Raw genomic sequence first — 20,671 nt, 5'->3', positions numbered from 1 at the left:
TGTGTGTGTGTGTGTGTGTGTGTGTGTGTACGTGTACGTGTACGTGTACACAGAACAGAAATGGGTTCTGGCTAAGTTAAGCCCAAAGAAACTCTACTGGAAAGTTACAGAGTGGCCCACCATGTAGAAGGAACAGCTGAAGGACCGGTGTCAGAAAGGGGCAGCTAAAGGCCCACGGCAGCTCCAGTGATGCAGGCGGCAAGAGGTACATCATGGTTAATTAATCTAACCATCTTGTGAGAGGACTGCAGCTGGAATAAATTAGCTCCATCCATTTTTCTCAAGCTTCAGTGACAGTCCACTCAAGCTTCAGTGGCCTGCAGGACAAAGGGTCTGATTGACCTGCGAGGGCACCAGCGCCCAGCTCTTGCTAAAGGCAGGGCAGCGGTTGTAAGTGGCAGCCTCATCAAGGATGTTCACAGTGAGGGTGCGGTCATTCCCCCAAAGACGGTCAGGATTTGTCACTAGACAAAAGGGAAAGTGAAGACTAAGTGGTCCCCACATTTGTTCACAGTAGTGAACAGATATTCACTACTGTCCTGGTGCATGCATTTTGTGAGCTATCTTAACTATTTTTTATCACAAATAAATATAGAAAAGCAAGGTCCCAGCATGCAATTATAAAAATGAATATTGACATAAAATTCAGGTGACATGGGCTCTAGGCTCAACCCTTTCTCTTTGAGTTCACCACAAGTTTTGGGGTCCTGGTTTCCTTATTCCTAAGGTGATATTATAAGCACTAACCCCTACAGATTGTTCTAGCAGTAAACCCCAAGGTTCCCTGTCTGTCTTTTTTAATGTGGGAACCTATATTACTTTTACACACACACCCACGCACACACACACACACACATGAGTCCAGTTTCCAAACTCAAGTGATGTATGGCATTGTATGCAAACAAAGGTTTAAACAGTTAAGTTTGACTTAGAATACTTCAATTAGTAACTTTCTTTTTCAACTTATATTAGGTCAAGAAAGGTAAAATGTATGTTTGAAGGGAAGCTGGAATTCCACAGATATTGACATTTATAAAGAGATAGTGGGCTTCCCTGGTGGCGCAGTGGTTGAGAGTCTACCTGCCAATGCAGCGGACACGGGTTCATGCCCCGGTCCGGGAAGATCCCACATGCCGCGGAGCGGCTGGGCCCGTGAGCCATGGCCGCTGAGCCTGCGCGTCTGGAGCCTGTGCTCCGCAACGGGAGAGGCCACAGCAGTGAGAGGCCCGCGTACCGCAAAAAAAACCCCAAAAAACAAACAAACAAAACAAAACAATATTTACCTTTTTAAAAGTATTAACCTAAATTAGATTACCAATTAATAATCAGATGTTCCTTTATTACTATAATTACATATAAACTTGCTTTGTAGTATGGCTCTGTACTGAGTAAACAGTTTAATTTGCAATCAGTTCAAAACGTGTGAGGTTAATTACATGTCTCATCCTTGAAAATATTGAGCCGTAATGCCAAGATTGCTTATTTATGCTATTAATAGGAGACACAACATAGTGACTGTACTTGAGTAAAGGACAGAATATAAAACAGGGCTATTAGCTGAAAGAATGTCACAGGTAGACAGGATTTCTAAGAAAACCTTGAATTTCTAATAAAAACTTGAGAAATTGTGATACTAGCATGCAAAATGATTTTATGTTTATCTTTCAAAAGTCATACGTATATATTTTAAGTGATTGAGATACACGGAGAATAATTAGGTCGTCAGACTGTCTACCAACCACGGGCCTAGACCATGGTGCCTTCTTCAACAGCAATCTTTAGTCCACGGAAACGTTTGAGTACAGGAGTGGTTAAGTATCTCTCAATTGTTTTGAGAAGAAATCGGAATAATTTCCTGGAAGAATGATGGTGATGGTGATGATTGTAATAACAATCAGTACTTACTGAGTATGCCAGACACCCTTCTCATTCTTCTGTGTATATGAGCTCCTTCCAACCTTATATATTCCTATGAGCTAGGGACTCCTGGTATCCCCATTTCGTAGACGGGGAAACTGGGTGTAAGTGACTTGTCCAAGGTTGCACAGCTAATGAGACCAGAATGGGATTCGAAATGGAGTCTGGTCCCACAGTCCACGCTCTAAACCAGCGGTCCCCAACCTTTTTGGCACCAGAGACCAGTTTCATGGAAGACAGTTTTTCCACGGGGCGGGCGGGGTGGGGCGCGGGGTGGGGTGATGGTTCAGGAGGTGATGCGAGCTATGGGGAGCGGCAGATAAAGCTGCACTCGCTCACCTCCTGCTTTATGGCCCGGTTCCTAACAGGCCTCAGGCTGGTAATGGTACGCGGCCCGGCGGGGTTGGGGACCCCTGCTCTAAACGACTCTGCTATGTTGTGTCTGTAAGAAAATAAGAAGATAAAACATGTAGGATTTAATCTCATTGTCAGCTCTTTCTGATGCAACATTTGAGACTATTTTCAAAGTTTCATTATTAAAGCTTGCTTTCTGGCTGCCTACTCACCAGATAGACCTGGTTGACTGAAATTTCCCATGTGTTCTTTTGAAAGGTATTGATAGGTTTTTAAACTTACACACACGAAAATAGTAGTGGTTACAGATTTGACTTAGTTAAGTAACTTCCTTGGTAACAGAGATGATAGCTCTTGCCCAGACCACTCTGCAGTAGCTAACACTATACCTTATTTATAATATTAATAGATAACTAAATCTATTCTATAACTTTATACATTTGCTGAATTGTCACTAGGGAAATCTGGCTTTCAAATATGACCTATTAAAAGATGCAGAGATGTCCATGAAAGTTGGCCTGATTCTACAGATTGTAAGATTCAAAATCAAATTGAAACTACAGGGAACCTATAAAAATCACAACTGTAGAATTATCTTCGTGTCATTGTCACGTGTCACATGTAGAATTTATCACAGTTTGTGTTATACACAAACTGCACTTTAACATTAATATAAATTTAAGGAAAGGAGCATGGACTTAGAGTATGATGAAACTCTTAACAGTTCCATGACTTTTACCAAATTACTTCTTAACTCTTTGATCTTTCTTTCCTCATCTCTACAATGGAGATAATGTTTCTTCTTTTAGATTGTAACAGCTACATGAGCCTACACTTATAATATTGACACTTAGGTTAGTTGCTGCATTCATTCTCAAAAAGGGTGTGTTTCCCCTAATCTGCTTCCTCTGTCCTCAAATAAAATTTTTGCTTTTTGCCATCTTTTCAGTGTTTAAAGTTACAGATACATACATTTATGTAGGACACATGCTGTTTTTAAAAATAAAAAATCCCTCATTTAGTTTTATTAAACCATATTAAAATTTATCTTTTAAAATACTTCCTTGGGGAAAAATTTTCTATTAAAAGGAAGAAACAATTTTGTATGAAGTTTTCAGCGTGGTGATAACTTGAATTGATTGACTGTAAATTGCATTTCTTGTTTATAATATGGACAGTCTTATTGAAATTTTAAAAATTGTGATTACCTGAAACATTGCTCTTTCGGAGATTATAGCATTTTGAACTTCAAAGAAAATTGAGTTGATTTTTATGTGCCAAAATATTCCTGAGATATTCAGATATAATCAAATCAGAGAAAGAAATGTTCATTCTACACATACATATTTTTTTTCTAATCCTTCAAATTAAAGCTCCCTTAAGATGACATTGAGATAAATTTTCATCCTCAGTAACATCTTACTATTTCAGGATCTGCATGGGGTTTCGGGCGTGCTGATAAGTGTCTTATTTTCCTGTTAACGAGGCACTTGTGAGTCACACCCTGGTTACTGTAGTAATATATCTTAGATACTGCCGTGTATTGTTCCCTCTCTTAGCTACGCTGAAGTTGTGGCTTTATGTTCCTCATTATTTTTCACTCCTTTTAACCGTTGTATCAGTGTGCACCATTCCTAACACACTGAGCAGCACGTGAGGGATGTTAGGGATTTGAGTTTGAGCTGAAGTAAAAATAAGTGAAGACCACTACTCTACGAGCCTCCAAACGCGTACCCTTTGATTCAGGTGATTCTGTAGTGACCATGCAGCCTCCTGTGGTAAACATGACTGACTGCTCTTTTTTCTTCCGCTATTTCAAGCAAAGTAACGCAGCAGTTCGGCTGAAAGAAGACATGAAAAAGGTTGTGACAGTGCCACTAAACGAGCAGAGGAATTCCACCTACACCAAGTTATTTGGAGTCAGTCTCCAGGACCTCCACCAGCAGGGGCTGACTGAGAACGGCGTTCCAGCTATCGTGGGGCGCATAGTGGAGTACTTGACCATGCATGGTAAGTCCAGTTGAGTTGTGATTCTGTTGCTTTGTGTGAATTAGTCCCTAAAACACCTTAATTAGAATATTGAATTATGGCGTAATACACTTTGCCCTTATAAAAGGATGTCAGGGGCATTATGGCTGCTTAACACTCTTTTGAAAATATTTAATTCAACTTACCATCGAGAAATCACTTTAATTATTGAGGTTTCTAGTTTGGAATGATTCCTAGCTTTAAGTGCTAAAATACACTGTTTTAATATTAACAGTGCGTTTCTCTTGATGCATTAAATTCCCACTGAGAGTCAATAATTTTTAATGTAACAGAATACTTTTTGAGTATCTCTTTCAGCTTGAGGTCAGTCATGAACTTACTGAATGCCTCAATTGCCTTCAAAACTCAGTGAGAGTACCAAAAAAAAAAAAGTATGATATATAACCTAGCATGGTGTTGGGGGGGACATTAACTTTTGGAATGATACAATCAATTGTGTCACATAATTGCAGAGTGCCACAGTACATTGCACGATAAAAAGATGAATTATATCTCTCTTAGTTGCTGAGAGCTAGTATGTTTTATAGCTTTTTAAATTATTTTATTTAAAATGGAACTTAGAAACCTGGATAATTTGAGACAATGAGGCTTATCCAACTAGGGCAGTATCGTGGGAGAACTCCAAACTATACAATAAATATCAATAAACTTTAAGAGATTTGTGAAGAAGGTATTCAAGGGGAAGAGCTTGGAATTTTCATTTTCTATGCTGAAACACCATTTCTATACTAAAACAAGACTCACTGCAGAGTAGAATGTAACATTTGCGGGCATTTTTAAACGTAAAACTTGAGACCTGGAAGAAGTTCTGTACTTTGCACAGTTTGCTTCCGCCCCTCAATCTTGCCGTGATTCCGAGTCCGTTCTTCCTGCTGAGAAGGTGGCTGCATGGGAGATGCCTGAGAGGCATGGCACCGCCTTTCTTCTGTAGGAACATGTGTCTGCTTGTGACAGGGACCATATGGCAAGACAGTTCAGGCCTCAGAAGGTTGTCAGGTGTTTTGTGTTAGTTGAAAAACAGCTGTTTTTTCAGGTTACTTGGTATATAGATGACAAAATGGTATTTTGTTCTGAAAACTGAAGAGCCAGGTTTGCATTCTTAACCCGTAGGCGTTGTCTCCTTGTTTTTGGAGGAAGATAGCTGCAGGAGGGTGAGATTCTTAGCGAACAGCTCTGAGTTTGTTCAAATACTTTAAACAGGTTAAATACAAAGGTGTTATGTGCAGCCTGGCAGGAAGATGGGCCCTTGGCCTAGAAGATCCTGAAGCCAGATGTTGCTGAGATAGAGCTTTGACAGGACTCATTTACACACTCAGTATTGAGTAAAACTGTATCCTACTGACTTAGCTACAAACGGATCTCTAGGTAATGCATTTAATATCTTAAATAGGGTTGTTCAGTATTACTCATTTGGGTGCCAAAGTGTGACCACCCAACCACCATATTTTGGTTTTGGCATCATTAGTATTCTGACCTTTTATGCAACAATGAGTGAATAATAGCCTTTTGAGGTTGCTCTTATGTAAAATCATTTTCGCTTTTAACCTTTTTAAAAGTATTGCATATTAATATGTTTATGTGGTTCAAAGTTCAGAAGGGTATGTAGTGAAAAGTCTCTCCCTCCAAACCCTGTCCCCTGACCATTCATTTCCCCTCCCAGAAACAATATTACTATACTATTTTTTGCTATGTTCTTACAAAGATATTTGAATATATAAGCAGATATGTGTATTTTTTCCCTCTTTTAACATAGCACACAGTGTACACCGTTTATGAATCCTCTTAAAAAAAAAAACAAAACAAAAAAAACACTCGGGACTTCCCTGGCGGTCCAGGGGTTATGACTCTGCAATTCTACTTTAGGGGGCATGAGTTCGATCCCTGGTCGGGTAACTAAGATCCCACATGCTGCACAGCACGGCCAGAAAAAATCACTCTACAGTATTGGAGACTGTTCCATTTTACATAAAGAGCTTTCCTCATTTAATTCTTTTCTTCCCCTGCACGCTATTCCACTTTATGTTTGTATGTGTCACTGCTTTAACCAGTTACATCCTGATCAGCATTGAATTGTTTCCAGTCTTTTGACGTCTACAAACAATGATTCAGTGACTGGCCTTTAACATGTATCAAGCACTGTGATGTGTCCGTAGACTAACCTTTCGAAGTGCACTGCTGGGTCAAAAGATAATGTGCATTTACAATCAACCCCAGAAGTTAAAATAAACCAGTTTTTTATAGTCACACCATCAATGTATGAAAATCTGGAAGAAATTTGAATTAGAGATTGCTTTTCTTCTGCCTCTCCTTGGCATACCCTTAGGTGTACTTTAATAGGGTGTGTTCAGGTTATGCAAAACTAAATGTCTTAGTGGGCTCAGTCAGTCATTCTTAACCAGGGATGTGAAACGGTCACTAGTGGAATCTTTTCAGAATACCCATGCAATTGGCAGTACCTCAGATCTACTGAATCAGGACCTTTTTGGAAAATTTATTTATTTATTTATTTTTGGCTGCGTTGGGTCTTTGTTGTTGTGTGTGGGCTTTCTCTAGTTGCGGCGAGCAGGGGCTACTCTTCGTTGCGGTGCGCGGGCTTCTCACTGCGGTGGCTTCTCTTGTCGCGGAGCACGGGCTCTAGGCATGTGGGCTCCGTAGTTGTATTGTAGCGCGTGGGCTCAGTAGTTGTGGCTCGTGGGCTCTAGAGCACAGGCTCAGTAGTTGTGGCGCACGGGCTTAGTTCCTCCACGGCATGTGGGATCTTCCCGGACCAGGGCTCGAACCCGTGTCCCCTGCATTGGCAGGTGGATTCTTAACCACTGCGCCACCAGGGAAGCCCCTGAATCAGAATCTTGACGGGGCAAACTAGGGTAGGGCACCTGCCCTGTATTTTGAAAGGCTATATAGTTAATTACTCCATGGACAACCAGAAGCCCCTTTCTGTATTTGAAACTATTGATACCATGTTAATAAACCAAAGAGCCTGTGTAAGTTTGAGAGCAAGATACTTCAATTAGTTTTATTTAACTGTTTAAGTCAGATATTTGTTGTGGACCTGTGATACAGTAGGCACTCTGTCAGGTATGGGATATGAGGTGATTGGGTGTATAATTAACCATAGGTAGATATTGTGGTCGTACTTTGTTGTTTAATGTAAATGTAGGTATATAACAACTCGACATGAGGGGAACCTTTTATTATTATAAAGGAATTTTAGGACAGAAAGCATTTATAAAGGCCTATATTAAGGCCTGTTCAATAGACTTTGGCCTATTTTCTTTAAAGAAAAAAAAAGAAAAGAATACACATTTTCAACATTCAAGGGAAAATCTTATAAGTTACGAGGCATATCATCTTTTTTTTTTTGTTTGTTTGTTTCTTGCGGTACGCGGGCCTCTCACTGCTGTGGCCTCTCCCGTTGCGGAGCACAGGCTCCGGACGCGCAGGCTCAGCGGCCATGGCTCACGGGCCCAGCCGCTCCGTGGCATGTGGGATCTTCCCGGACCGGGGCACGAACCCGCGTCCCCTGCATCGGCAGGCGGACTCTCAACCACTGCGCCACCAGGGAAGCCTGAGGCGTATCATCTTTGTACTATTTTAAAATAACTAATCTTGATGACAGTGTTACTGGATTCCTTCTACTTTACCATTAAGATGCTGTGGGATATTTAAATAGTGTAGGTTTCTCCACTTACCACTAGATGTCAGAATATGCTTACATATTGTCGCATGACTGTCAGGGCCAGTGTGCCAATAAGACAAATTCTGACCTCTGGCATATTTCATTTCTGTTGATGTATTCATACATTCATAGCTGTGCTCATCAGACTTTGAAATAAACACTTCAGTTGTACAAGAAAGTCGTTGTCAGTGTTATATATTATTTTTGGTATTACTAAACCATTTATAAGTTGCTGTTTCGTGATGATTAACCCATATCTCATGAAATCAAATATGACAGAATCTTAAATGTATGGCAGTAACTCCATAAAGCTTTCTAAACATCTCCTCCCTCTAACGTTTCTGTTATAATCATTTCCTAAGAATTTAGAGTAGGAAAGATTAGAGATTATATAATCTGGTAAACCTCACATGGGTATTGTATATATTATAAGTTCACAAGGGACTTTTAAAGCTATGTGGATTCTTTTTGCCAGAGTGTAATATAGCCATGTCCAGAAGTAAACTTCTCCGGATTGAAAAATCACTAAGTATCCTGAGAGTTCTTTTTTTTTGTTTGTTTGTTTCTTGCGGTACGCGGGCCTCTCACTGTTGTGGCCTCTCCCGTTGCGGAGCACAGGCTCCGGACGCGCAGGCTCAGCGGCCATGGCTCACGGGCCCAGCCGCTCCGCGGCATGTGGGATCCTCCCGGACCGGGGCACGAACCCGTGTCCCCTGCATCGGCAGGCGGACTCTCCACCACTGCGCCACCAGGGAAGCCCCTAAGAGTTCTTTGGGTGAGAGATGTTCCTGAGGGAAGAGAGTTGTGCAAATAAATGGCCACGAGGGCAGAAAAAATGGTCGAGAAGCACTGACTTTAATGACTTCCATTTATAGCTTCTCTTTCCTCTAGTAAGGTCTGGGGGGATCAGGAACTTCAAGACCAAAGCCAGTTCTTGGAGATGGGTAGCTCTTTTCGAATAACTGGAAGTATATTTATTTGAGGAAAAGGTCAAAAAACCTTGTTGGAAGAGGGAACCTCAGGTCAAAGCTAGAAAAACACTGTGAAATCAGATCCAGGGGCATCTGCTGGTCCAAAAACAGGCTCTGGAGCTGGGTAAGATACAGGACTATGTCGTAAAATTCTGTATCTTCAGGATCTGGGCCTTGACCAGGAGTGGGATTCTCTTTTATTGGGTGCTGTCTGCTTGATGCCGGTATATGTCTCTGAAGTTACAGATGAAGCTTTGTAGAGTAGAGGAAACAGAACTTGAGAGCTTTAAAAATGACTGAGGTGAAGTCTCTTGATAGTAACCGATATTCTGCAGTATTAGAGGGAATGGCATAGTTATCTCTTGCTACAAAATGGATGACCCCAAAACATAGTAGATTAAAGCAGTGTTTATTGTCTCACAGTTTCTGTGGTTCAGAAATCTGAGCACAGCTTAGTCATGTCTTTTGTCTTTAGGGACTCTTTAAGGCTGCAGTCATGCCAGGACGTGACTGGGGAAAGGTTCACTTCCAAGCTCATTCATGTGCTTGTTGGCAGGATTCAGATCCTTGCGGGCTGTTGACCTGAGGGTCTCGGTTACTCATTGGCTGTTGTCCAGAAACTGCCCTCAGTTCCTTGCTACGTGGACCTTTTTATAAGGGAGCTCACAAAATAGTAGCTGATTCATCACAGTGAGCAAAGCAAGAAGAGCCAGAGAGAGAGAGAGAGCGCACACAAGGAAACGAAGTAGGCATCACAGTCTTTTATAACCCGATCTCAGAAGTGAGCTTGGAACCTAATCATGTTCTCTTGGTTAGAAGCAAGTCACTAGGTCCAGACCGCACTCAAGCGGGGAGAGGATTATACACGATATGGTTACCAAGAGGTGGGTATCGTTGGGGCCAGTCGAGAAGCTGCCTAGCGCACAAACTCACTGGTGTCTTCTCTGATTACATGGTGCTGTGGCCATACTGGTTGTTAAATATTTTTAATAGCATCTCTGGTTTCACAGATTTTTGTCAAAATTGGAGCTAAAATTCATGTGAGTTTTTTTTTGTTTGTTTTTTGGGGTTTTTTTTGCGATATGCAGGCCTCTTACTGTTGTGGCCTCTCTCGCTGCGGAGCACAGCCTCCGGACGCGCAGGCTCAGCGGCCAGCGGCCGTGGCTCACGGGCCCAGCCTCTCCGCAGCATGTGGGATCTTCCCAGACCGGGGCACGAACCCGCGTCCCTTGCATCGGCAGGCGGACTCTCACCCACTGCGCCACCAGGGAAGCCCAGGTCACTCTTTTCTTAGAATGTGTCTTACACCTTGAACATCCCTCCGTGGTCTGACTCACTGCTTTCATGGTGCTCTGTCTCTTTGAATCCAGCACACTGAGCTGGAAATCATTATGCTCTACCTTAAAGCAGCTGCCACCCTCCCCCCTCAGTTCACCTTATCCTTTACCATGCTTTCTCCTGGATTTCTAGTTTTCAAACCTTAAAGTTATGTTTCAACCCTTCGTCTTCCCTATTTTCTTTTTGTACTAAGTTACCAAATCATCTTCATTCTCTCCTTTTCAACTTCCTTCCCACCATAATCTGTCTTACAGTTGACTGTAGTCCCCCTAAGGCAAGCTCTCTGCCTTCTCCATTCTCTGCTTCTTTGCTAACTAGGTCTTCCTTAAACCACGATTATGTTGTGTCTCTCCCCTGCCCGCCCCCAACTCACACACATTTAATGCCCCAGTGATAAATAATGATAAAGTCGTCACTCTTTCCCTTGACATTCATGACCCTCTACTTAGCATTTCTTCCATTTTAGTACCCTATCACTCTTTGACCTAAACACCCCATATTTTCATCTGCCTGCCTTTCTTTACACTCTCCTCTCTCTGCTTCTCAGTTCATACATTTGTTTCTCTTTGTCAGGGGTAGATCAAGTTTTTGTGGGTCTGATGGTTAGTCCTTCTGGGGCCCTCTTTAAGAAAAAGAACACAAAATTAAGAGTATAGAATTAGGGACAGAGCATTGGAAAGGGCCCCAATAAATGAGAGGCCCTGAAGCTTAAATTTCATTAGCTTCGCGGTACGTCAGCCTCAGTCCCCCAGTCATGCCTGTGCTTTAGCCAAAGATTATGCAGCGGAGCCATGGCTCCTCCGTGAAGCCTTCTCTGCCGACCCCAGCCAGCACTAATAATCACAAATCAATTGGCTAAAGGCAAGGATCTCGTCTGCCGCTACTTTACAGTCTCTTGAGTCTTATAATTTGAATTTATTAATTACTAAAGAAGTAATAGTTCTTTATCAGATTATTACAAAGGTAATCACATATAGTTAAAATGTTTTGCGTACATGTTAGTTTTTTCTTGAATAGTTGTTCTCAAAATGCTAAGCTGCTTTCGGAGCCCAGGGTAAGTTTCTGTTATACACTGTAGAAAATTATATGAATGAAATTTCTTTATAGAGAAGTACGTGTTCTGTGTTTGTATGTGTCCTAACCTTAGTTTTAGACGTCAGCTTTTGTAACCACTTACGATCTTTGTAGTTGGTACATAATAGATGGGAAGATGTATTATTCTAAGAAAACATTTTTATAGGACGTGAAAATCTTCCAGTGCTTGATAATTATTCAGAAAATTCTATACTGAGATTTATTTACGTCGCTGTTCTTTAGAGTTTGTACCTGTTTGTGAGAGACCTCTGTTATTTTCTGTGCATGTACTTTGCTGTTCCAGGACTCACCCAGGAAGGCCTTTTTCGGGTGAATGGCAACGTCAGGGTGGTGGAACAGCTTCGATGGAAGTTTGAGAGTGGGGTGCCTGTGGAGCTGGGGAGGGACGGCGACGTCTGCGCGGCGGCCAGCCTGTTAAAGCTCTTCCTGAGGGAGCTGCCGGAGGGCGTGATCACCTCGGCACTGCAGCCTCGGTTCATTCAGCTCTTTCAGGGTCAGTACACTGAATCCTTCTAGGAATTAAAGCAATTTTATTTTTCAGCTAACACTAAGGTTTTAAATATTAAATACTTAAATTCTAAATGTTAAAATAGGATTTTAAATATTTGTGATCTCTCCATAACCATCATCTTGCTATTTCACTCTAGATCTTCATCTTCTACCCTAAAATAATGCTCAACTGATGACGAAATACCATTATATTAAATGTAATTTCTAAGACTATTGGCATTGAAAAGCCCTGATGCTTTGGGACCAAAGAAATTCTTTTCTGACTAGTTAGTGACTGCCATGGAAGTATTGATACTAAGACTAAGGCATTAAATTCTATGTAGGAAATATTAATTAATTAAATTGTGTTTGGTTAGTGACCTTTGAGACCGAAAAGTCACTGGCGGGCTTTCCTTTTCTTTTAAGCAAGACTGAATCCTAAAACAGTAGTTGTTTTACATAACTGAGGTTAAAATGGATTTTTTAAATGTTCTTAAGCATCTTTCTTTCACTGCAGTCTAGTTCATTTGCAATATTATATTAGTTTCAGGTGTACAACATAGTGATTCAAAATGTTTATATGTTATACTCCATTTAAAGTTATCATAAAATATTGGCTATATTCCCTGTGCTGTACAATATATCCTTGTAGCTTATTTATTTGATAAATAGTAGTTTGTACCTCTTAATCCTCTACCCCAACCTATCTTGCCCCTTCCCTCTTCCTTTTCCTTACTGGTAACCGCTAGTATGTTCTCTATATCTGTGAGTCCGTTTCTGTTTTGTTATGTGTATTCATTTGTTTTATTATTTTAGATTTCACATCTAAGTGATAAGACAGTGTTTGTCTTTCTCTGTCTGACTTATTTCACTAAGCATAATACCCTCTAGGTCCATCCATGTTGCTGTCAAGGCAAAATTTCATTCTTATTTTATGGCTGAGTACTATTCCATTGTATATGTGTATATATTAAATATATATACCACATCTTCTAATCCATTCATCTATTGGTGGACACTTAGTTTGCTTCCATATTTTGGCTATTGTAAATAATGCCACTATGAACATTGGGGTGCATATATCTTTTCAAATTAGTGTTTTCATTTTCTTTGGATATATACCCAGGAGTGGAATTGCTGGATCATATGGTAGTTCTATTTTTACTTTTTTGGGAACCCTCCATACTGTTTTCCATAGTGGCTGCACTCATTTACATTCCTCCAATATTGTACAAGGGTTCCCTTTTCTCCACATCCTCACCAACCTATGTTATTTGTGTTCTTTTTGATAATGGCCATTCTGACAGGTATGAGGTGATAGCTTGTTGTGGTTTTGATTTGCACTTCTCTAATGATTAGCGATGTTGAGTATCTTTTCATATGCCTGTTTGGCCATGTGTATGTCTTTGGAAAAATGTCTATTCAGGTCTTTGGGCCATTTTTTTAATTGGTTTGTTTTTTTGATGTTGAATTATATGAACTATTTACATATTTTGGATATTAGTCCCTTATTGGTCATATCTTTTGCAAATATTTTGTCTCATTTAATAGGTTGTCTTTTCATTTTGTCAATGGTTTTCTTTGCCGTGCTGAAGCTTTTAAGTTTAATTAGGTCCCAGTTGTTGATTTTTGCTTTTGTTTCCTTTGCTTTAGGAGACAGATCAAAACAATACTGCTGCAATTTATGTTCGTGTTTTGCCTGTGTTTTCTTCTAAGAGTTTTATGGTTTTGGTCTTACATTTAGGTCTTTAATCAGTTTGAGTTTATTTTTTATATGGTGTGAGAAAATGGTCTCATTTCATTCTTTTACATATAGCTGTCTAGTTTTCCCAGCACCACTTCTTGGAGAAACTGTCCTTTCCCCATTATACTGTCCTTTCCCCTTGCCTCTTTTGTCATATTAATTGATAATAAGTATGTGGGTTTGTTTCTGGGCTCTCTATTCTGTTCCATTGATCTATATGTCTCTTTTTGTGCCAGTACCATACTATTTTGATGACTCTAGCTTTGTAGTATAGTCTGACATCAGGGAGTGTGATACCTCCAACTCTATTCTTCTTTCTCAAGATTGCTTTGGCTATTCAGGTTATTTTGTGTTTCCATACAATTTAGAAGTCTTCTAGTTCTGTGAAAACACCCATTGGTATTTTAATAGGGATTGCTTTGAATCTTTAGATTGCTTTGGGTAGTATAGTCATTTTAACAATGTTAATTCTTCCAATCCATGAACACTGTATATCTTTTCATCTGTTTGTGTCATCTTCAATTTCTTTCATCATTGTCTTACAGTTTTCCAAGTACAGGTCTTTTACCTCCTTAGTTAGATTTAGTCCTAGATATATATATATTTTTGAAGCATTGGTAAATGGGGTTGTTAACTTCTCTTTCTGATTGTTGTTAGTGTACAGAAATGCAACAGATTTCTGTATATTAATTTTGTGTCCTGAAACTTTACCAAATTCGTTGATGAACTCTAGTAGTTTTTGGTGGCATATTTAGGATTTTTAGTATCAGGTCATCTGCAAATAGTGACAGCTTTACTTCTTCCTTTCCAATTTGGATTCTTTTTATTTCTTTTTCTTGACTGATTGCTGTGACTAGGACTTCCAATACTGTGCTGAATAAAAGTTGTAAAAGTGTGCATCTTTGTCCTGTTCCTGATCTTAGAGGAAATGCTTTCAGCTTTTCACTGAGTGTGATGTTAGTTATGGGCTTTTTGTATACAGTCTTCATTATGTTGAGATTCATTTCCTCTGTATCCACTTTGTGGAGAATTTTTATCATAAATGGATGTTGAATTTTGTCAAAAGGTTTTTCTGCATCTATTGAGATGATCATATGATTTTTATTCAATTTGTTAATGTGGTGTGTAACATTGATTGTATTATAAAGTGGTTTTAAATGAAGAATCTTCATTTTTAAAGGTACTAATTTTAGACATAATCATTATTGAGTTCTCCCCCCCCTAAATATAGGAAGAAAAATGATTTAGCTTTGAAAAGCCATTTCTTTCCCTGTTTTTGACAAGTTAGGGTGAAAATGGGAAAATGTATTTATAAGAGTGTTAGATACCAGATTAAGAAGGATGTTACTTAAAGCCACATTCCTTTAAAGCAGTGGTATAACTATTCACATGTAGTATGCTAAAGAATGAGTAAGTGAGAAGGCCATATTGTATTCTATTGAAAAGCAGGAATAAAATATGAAAGCAAAAATTGCAGAACTATTTGTCTGTTATGGTTTTCTTCAGTGCTTTTAAGTTTTTTTATCAGTAAGCTACATTTTAAAGTAATTGCTACAAAAGCAAGTTGAAGATTTACAATATTGTGTGCCTAATACAAAATATTTAGTATTACAAAGAATCTTTGTTACTCTTAAAATTATATCTTATAATTTATAATACGATAATTATATATTATTATAACTTATAATACTATAATCATAATACTATCTTACTGTACTACTACTACTTGTGAATACTGGTGAATTTTAAAAGTGTATCACATTTCCTAGGATAGCTTTCATTTGATAATGAGAGTGCACTCTTTTATTTTTTTTGTTAATTTTTACATTATAGTAATGTGTTATAATTCAAGTTTTCTTTGTAAATTATCATTCGTGACATGTTTTCTTGGTGGCTAAAAAAGTTGATAAGCATCAGAAAAAGCAAGGGGTATCATTCTAATAGAAGTAAGACTGCTTATTTAGTCAGCCTTGGGGGTTGTGCGATTGCGCACAAATAACAAATTCTGAATGGGGCAGAAACACTAATTTTTGCTTTATTGGTAGTATTCTCTCATTGCTTGAAAACCTCTGAGGTTAGATCTGAGAAGTTCAATAAAGGGAAGTACTAATGAAGTACTTACAAGTTAGGTCAGCTGCTAAGTAGAGGGAATAAAGTATGTCTTAGGTGCCAGACAGTATAGCCTTTATAAAATAAACTTCTCTCTTTGATAGTCCAGGTAGAAAATATGCAAGTAGGGCTCCTGTGCTTCTGCTGGCTCACCCTGCGCACAGTACTCTCACAGTAGAGGGTACCCACTGCAACTGGTCACTCCAAAGCCAGAGGTTGAAGGCTCTTTGCAGACTCACTAAGTAGATATTACACTTGGCCTGTTATAATATTCTCATCTCTTTTCTGTTAGACAATAATATATAATAAAATTTTTTGAAACAGTTTCCCTAGTAAAGACTACACTAGTTTTATATTTCAATCCTTATGACACCAGATTAGTTTTTTTGATAGTCTGTCACAGATCAATGCCAGATTTCTTTTTTTTTTTTTAAATGTTGTGGGCCTTCGAATTGTATCCTGTATAAAGGGCAAGCTATTTGTAATTGAATATAACTTAAAATTTTTCAGCTCAAGCTCATCTCTTCCATACTTTAGAGGATGGAAGTCTGGAGCCCCAACTTAATATATTTTTAGACATTTAAGCTAAACCACAGGTGCCACCAAGGACAGCATGGCTGCCGCCTGTGAGCATACCCATGCTCTAGACCACCCTTTGATCTTGTAGATCAACAGTGGCCCCTTGTGTGCATGGACATTTAGATTCTTTCCTTTTTATAAAAAATTATCAGCTTTAGATAATTATCAACTTGAGACTTTGTCTAGTGTCTAAAGCTCTGAGACGGTATATATTTTTAGTTAGCAAACCAATACATCTGCATACCACGTGTTTATCAAAAAGTTCTGTATAAAGTTGATTTCTGCCAGAGCCTTTTGCTTCTGTCAGATGCCTGCTCTAGACAATTCATCTTTGAGAGACTCTAAAGGATCTTCAGTGATTAGCCTTTCCTGTTGTCATGTTAAACCTATCTCTGATTGTACCAACTTGCCTTCCTTAATTTAGGTTTCCAGTATAATTGTCTCAGTTTGGCTATATTCCATGACTTCTGATATTATTTTATCCTTATCTTGGTGGGCCAGTAACATATCTATTTTTTATTTTAATAATTTCAGATGTGTTTGGGGAATAAATATGAATGGCAAGCAATAAAATGATTTTAGGATAGGATTCATTTAATTTAGAATTAACTAGAAACCCCTTTACAGTATTTGAATGCTCTCTATTGAAAAATCTTCTATAATGTAAATACAAATATTTCTGCCTCATCATGGAATATTCTTGTTGTTGTTTGAGTTGGATCAATCCATCAATATTTATTTAATACCATCTACTTATACACTGGATGGTCCCAAGAAATAAAAGATTAAACTTCTTGACTTCGAGGAGTGTGCTGTTTAATTGAGGAGGTAGAATGTATGTTGTACACCTTCTGCAGTCCTTCAGATGAGCAAGTGCATTCAGCTGGTGTTCACAAGGAGAGGAGGAAGCCAGTCTGGTTTATGGTAATCAGAGAATGCTTGGTGAAAAAAGTAAAACTGGGGTATGTAAAATTAATTTCAATGGAGAGGAAAATCTTCTAGGTGAGGAAAGGGCGTGAGTAAAAACACTGTCAGTGTAAGACAGGAATGTCTGACAGAGTTGTCCATAGCGAAAGGAAATTTGCCAAATATATAATTTAAAAAGTAGGTTGAGACTAGGTGGTAGAGGGTCTTGAACGTTAGGCTAAAGGAACTAATATTTATCTGTTAAGTAGTAAATACTTGAAGAAAGAAGTCATATGATGGAAGCAGTATTTCAGGCTGTGCTGTGTAAGATGGTTGGGTGGGGAGATGCTGGGTGCAGGGGGACTATCTAGAGTACTGGCAGAAATCTTGATCCTAACGACCTGTGTCTGATAAGTAATAGGCAATGGAATATTTTTTTAAATCTGGGGTAAATATACATAATGTAAAATTGATCATTTTAACCATTTTAAAGTGTACGATTCAGTGACATTAAGTGCATTCCCAGTGTTGTACAGCTATCACTACTACCCATTACCAGAACTTTCTCATCATCCCAAACAGACACTGGTATTGGAATTTTAAAGGAAGGTTGCCAGAGACAGAAATATGAGAGAGGAAACATGGGCAGAAACATGATAGCTGATAATTAGAGGGCGAGCATAAGAAAGGAGTGAAAAACTGTGGGACGAGTAGCGTGGTGGCCCGACTCTGGTGGCCATAACTTTGGTGAAGCCCACAGAAATGGGCCCTGGGAAGGCCACAGCAGCGGAGGGCGTTTCTTAAACTTTTGTGAATGGAAACAATTAAATTGGGAAGGAAATTTCTGAGGCAAGGTTGACATAGCACTGGGGAGAGCTCCCTGCCAACTCCTGTGCTTTGACAAGGCTTAAAGCAACTAACGTTGTTTTGTCTTCAATAATTCAAATCTTTTCTATCTCTACCTACGGTGGATCTTAACATTTTATAAAATGCTTCAGTCTGTTAGACTTGATCTTTTGTCCTGAAATGAAGAAGCCCAGTCTTCAACTTTCTAGGAACCTTCTGTGACTGACTAATTCTCCTTCTCTACCTTCAGGTGAACTTGGGACTTAGCCCAAAGGCTCAGATGCTATTACCTTGAGGTGAATTTGGGACTTAGCCCAAAGGCTCAGATGCTTGGTAGGATCTGATGATCTCTTTGTGGGGACTTTATTGTCTGTCTCCTATCTCAGAGATCCAGCTGTTGTTATTGAAGAAAGAGGAGAGATCCTGATGTGGCATCTTGGTAATTGGTCTATTAATAACAATAGTGAAAGTCAAGAAAGGAAGATCATGGGGCCATGATGAGGAGCTCATTTTATTTTATTTTATTTTATTTTATTTATTATTATTTTTTTGCGGTACGCGGGCCTCTCACTGTCGCGGCCTCTCCCGTTGCGGAGCACAGGCTCCGGACGCGCAGGCTCAGCGGCCATGGCTCATGGGCCCAGCCGCTCCACGGCATGTGGGATCCTCCCGGACCGGGGCACGAACCCGTGTCCCCTGCATCAGCAGGCGGACTCTCAACCACTGCGCCACCAGGGAAGCCCGAGCAGCTCGTTTTAAATGAATAAAATGAACATTAGTGCTTGGGAGAGGGGTATCAGGCTGAAGATGTGAACTTTATAGTCATCTTTGTAGACTTAATCGTGTTCATACTTAGAATCCTGAGCATCACTTATGTGTGGACAATAGTGTAGCTGTAAACTGATGAGAGCAAGGGGATTTTATATATCTTTCATCATGACTTAAGTACCTTTTCTGTGCCAAGATTTTGCCTAGAGGCTTTACATACGTGTGCCTTCCAAACTCCATTACAGCTACTCCTACAAATATTTCATAGATAAGAAAAGTGAAGTTTGGGGAGGGTAAGTTACTTACCAAAGAGCAAGCAGCTAGAATGTGCAGAGCTAGGACCTGCCTCACTCCGAAGCCCAAGCTTTTGCCATCATACTGTGCATATAAGTCAGCTCAGGCCGCCATAAAAGAATACCACAGAATGGGAGACTTAACCAACAGAAAAGTATTTTCTCACTGTTCTGGAGACTGGGAGCCCAACATCAAGGTGCTGGCCAGGGTAATTTTTGGAGCTCTCCTGAGCTTGCAAGTGGTGCCTTCTCACTGCTGCCTCCCATGGCCTTTCCTGTGTGTGTGCTCTCCTGCCTCTTCCCCTTCTTGTAAGGACAACAGTTCTTTTGGATTAGAGCCTCAGCTATATGACCTCACGCAACCTTAATTGCCTTTGTAAAAGCCCCGCCTCTACATACAGTCACGTTGAGGGTTAGGGCTTCAGCCTGTGAATTTTGTAGGGACGCAATTCAGTCCACAACGCTACTTTTAAAAACTTACCACAGTTTGGTATATATATGATTAAAAATTAATTAGTAAAATGCCTACAGTGGATGCTAACTAGGTGGTCTCTGGAATAGAAATCGTGACTACAGAATTGCTGTTTTTTTCTTGGAAATCTTAAAAGATGACTAGCAGAGCTAGGAGTAAGGAATGAGTTTAAAACGAATGATAAGCTGTGGAAAAAAATGTTACTGGGGTGTGTTTTCATTTTTTGTATAGATAATTTTCTGTAGTTTTGTTTGTATTTTAATATTGATTCTCTTTAAGAATTTATTCCTTTTAGTGATAATAGGTGCTAGTGACTCCTCACTGCATAATACCTAGAAGGTATTTTACTTATATAACCTCTTTTGATCCCAGCATCAACTCTGATGAGGTACAGATAGGATAATCTTCATTTTGAAGAAAGAAATGATAGCATATGGCTTAGAGCATAGGCTCTGGGTCCGTTCTGACTAGTTACAAATCTGTTTGCCCGCTGCCTGCTGCATTGGTACGGACAGGCTACTTAACCTTTCTGTGCCTGAGTATATTAGGTATCTATTGTTACGTAACAATTTTCTTAAAACTACTCTAAACATGTACTTTCTGTCATAGTTTCTGTGGGCTAGGAATTCAGGTGTGGTTTAGTTAGGCAGTACTGGTTCAGAGTCTGTCAGGGAGTTGCTTTCAAGAGTTGTCAAAGGGCTGCAATTATCCGAAGGCTTGACTGGGGCTGGGGGAGCTGCTTCTAGGGTGGTCCATTCACATGGGTGGCAATTCAGTGCTGGCTCTTGGTGAGAAGCCTCAGTTCCTTTCTCTATGGGCCTCTCCTGATGGCTGCTTGAGTGTCCTCATAACATGTCGCTGGCTTCCCCCAGAGTGAGCACATCAGGAGAGATGGAAGCTATCTTTTCAGTGACCTAGCCCCAGAAGTCAAATAGCATCATTTGCCCCACATTGTGTGCATTAGGAGTGAGTCCTTAATCTGGCCCATATTCAAGAGGAGAGGAACTAGGCACCATCTTTTGAAGGAAGAAGTGTCAGACTTTGTGGACGTTGTGAAACCAC

The 20,671-nt window shown here is 39.8% G+C and overlaps 1 protein-coding gene across 4 annotated transcripts in view; it reads left to right on the top strand.

The window, feature by feature from the left end:
* FAM13A (family with sequence similarity 13 member A) overlaps window positions 1-20,671 on the top strand; it is a 357,629-nt gene that overhangs the window by 43,682 nt on the left and 293,276 nt on the right. For all 4 annotated transcript variants that reach the window (XR_003795603.1, XM_029235387.1, XM_029235388.1 and 1 more), the window contains exons 2-3: window positions 4,092-4,281; window positions 11,687-11,896. Coding sequence is in view for 3 of the 4 variants with exons in the window: in XM_029235388.1 (XP_029091221.1) it covers window positions 4,092-4,281; window positions 11,687-11,896 (400 nt within the window). In the remaining variant the exon portion in view is untranslated. The remainder of the gene's footprint in view (window positions 1-4,091; window positions 4,282-11,686; window positions 11,897-20,671) is intronic.

Source organism: Monodon monoceros, unplaced genomic scaffold (assembly GCF_005190385.1).
Source record: "Monodon monoceros isolate NGI ecotype Baffin Bay Population unplaced genomic scaffold, NGI_Narwhal_1 Super_Scaffold_20, whole genome shotgun sequence".
NCBI classification, from domain to species: domain Eukaryota; kingdom Metazoa; phylum Chordata; class Mammalia; order Artiodactyla; family Monodontidae; genus Monodon; species Monodon monoceros.
This window is presented reverse-complemented; position numbering and strand designations above follow the sequence as displayed.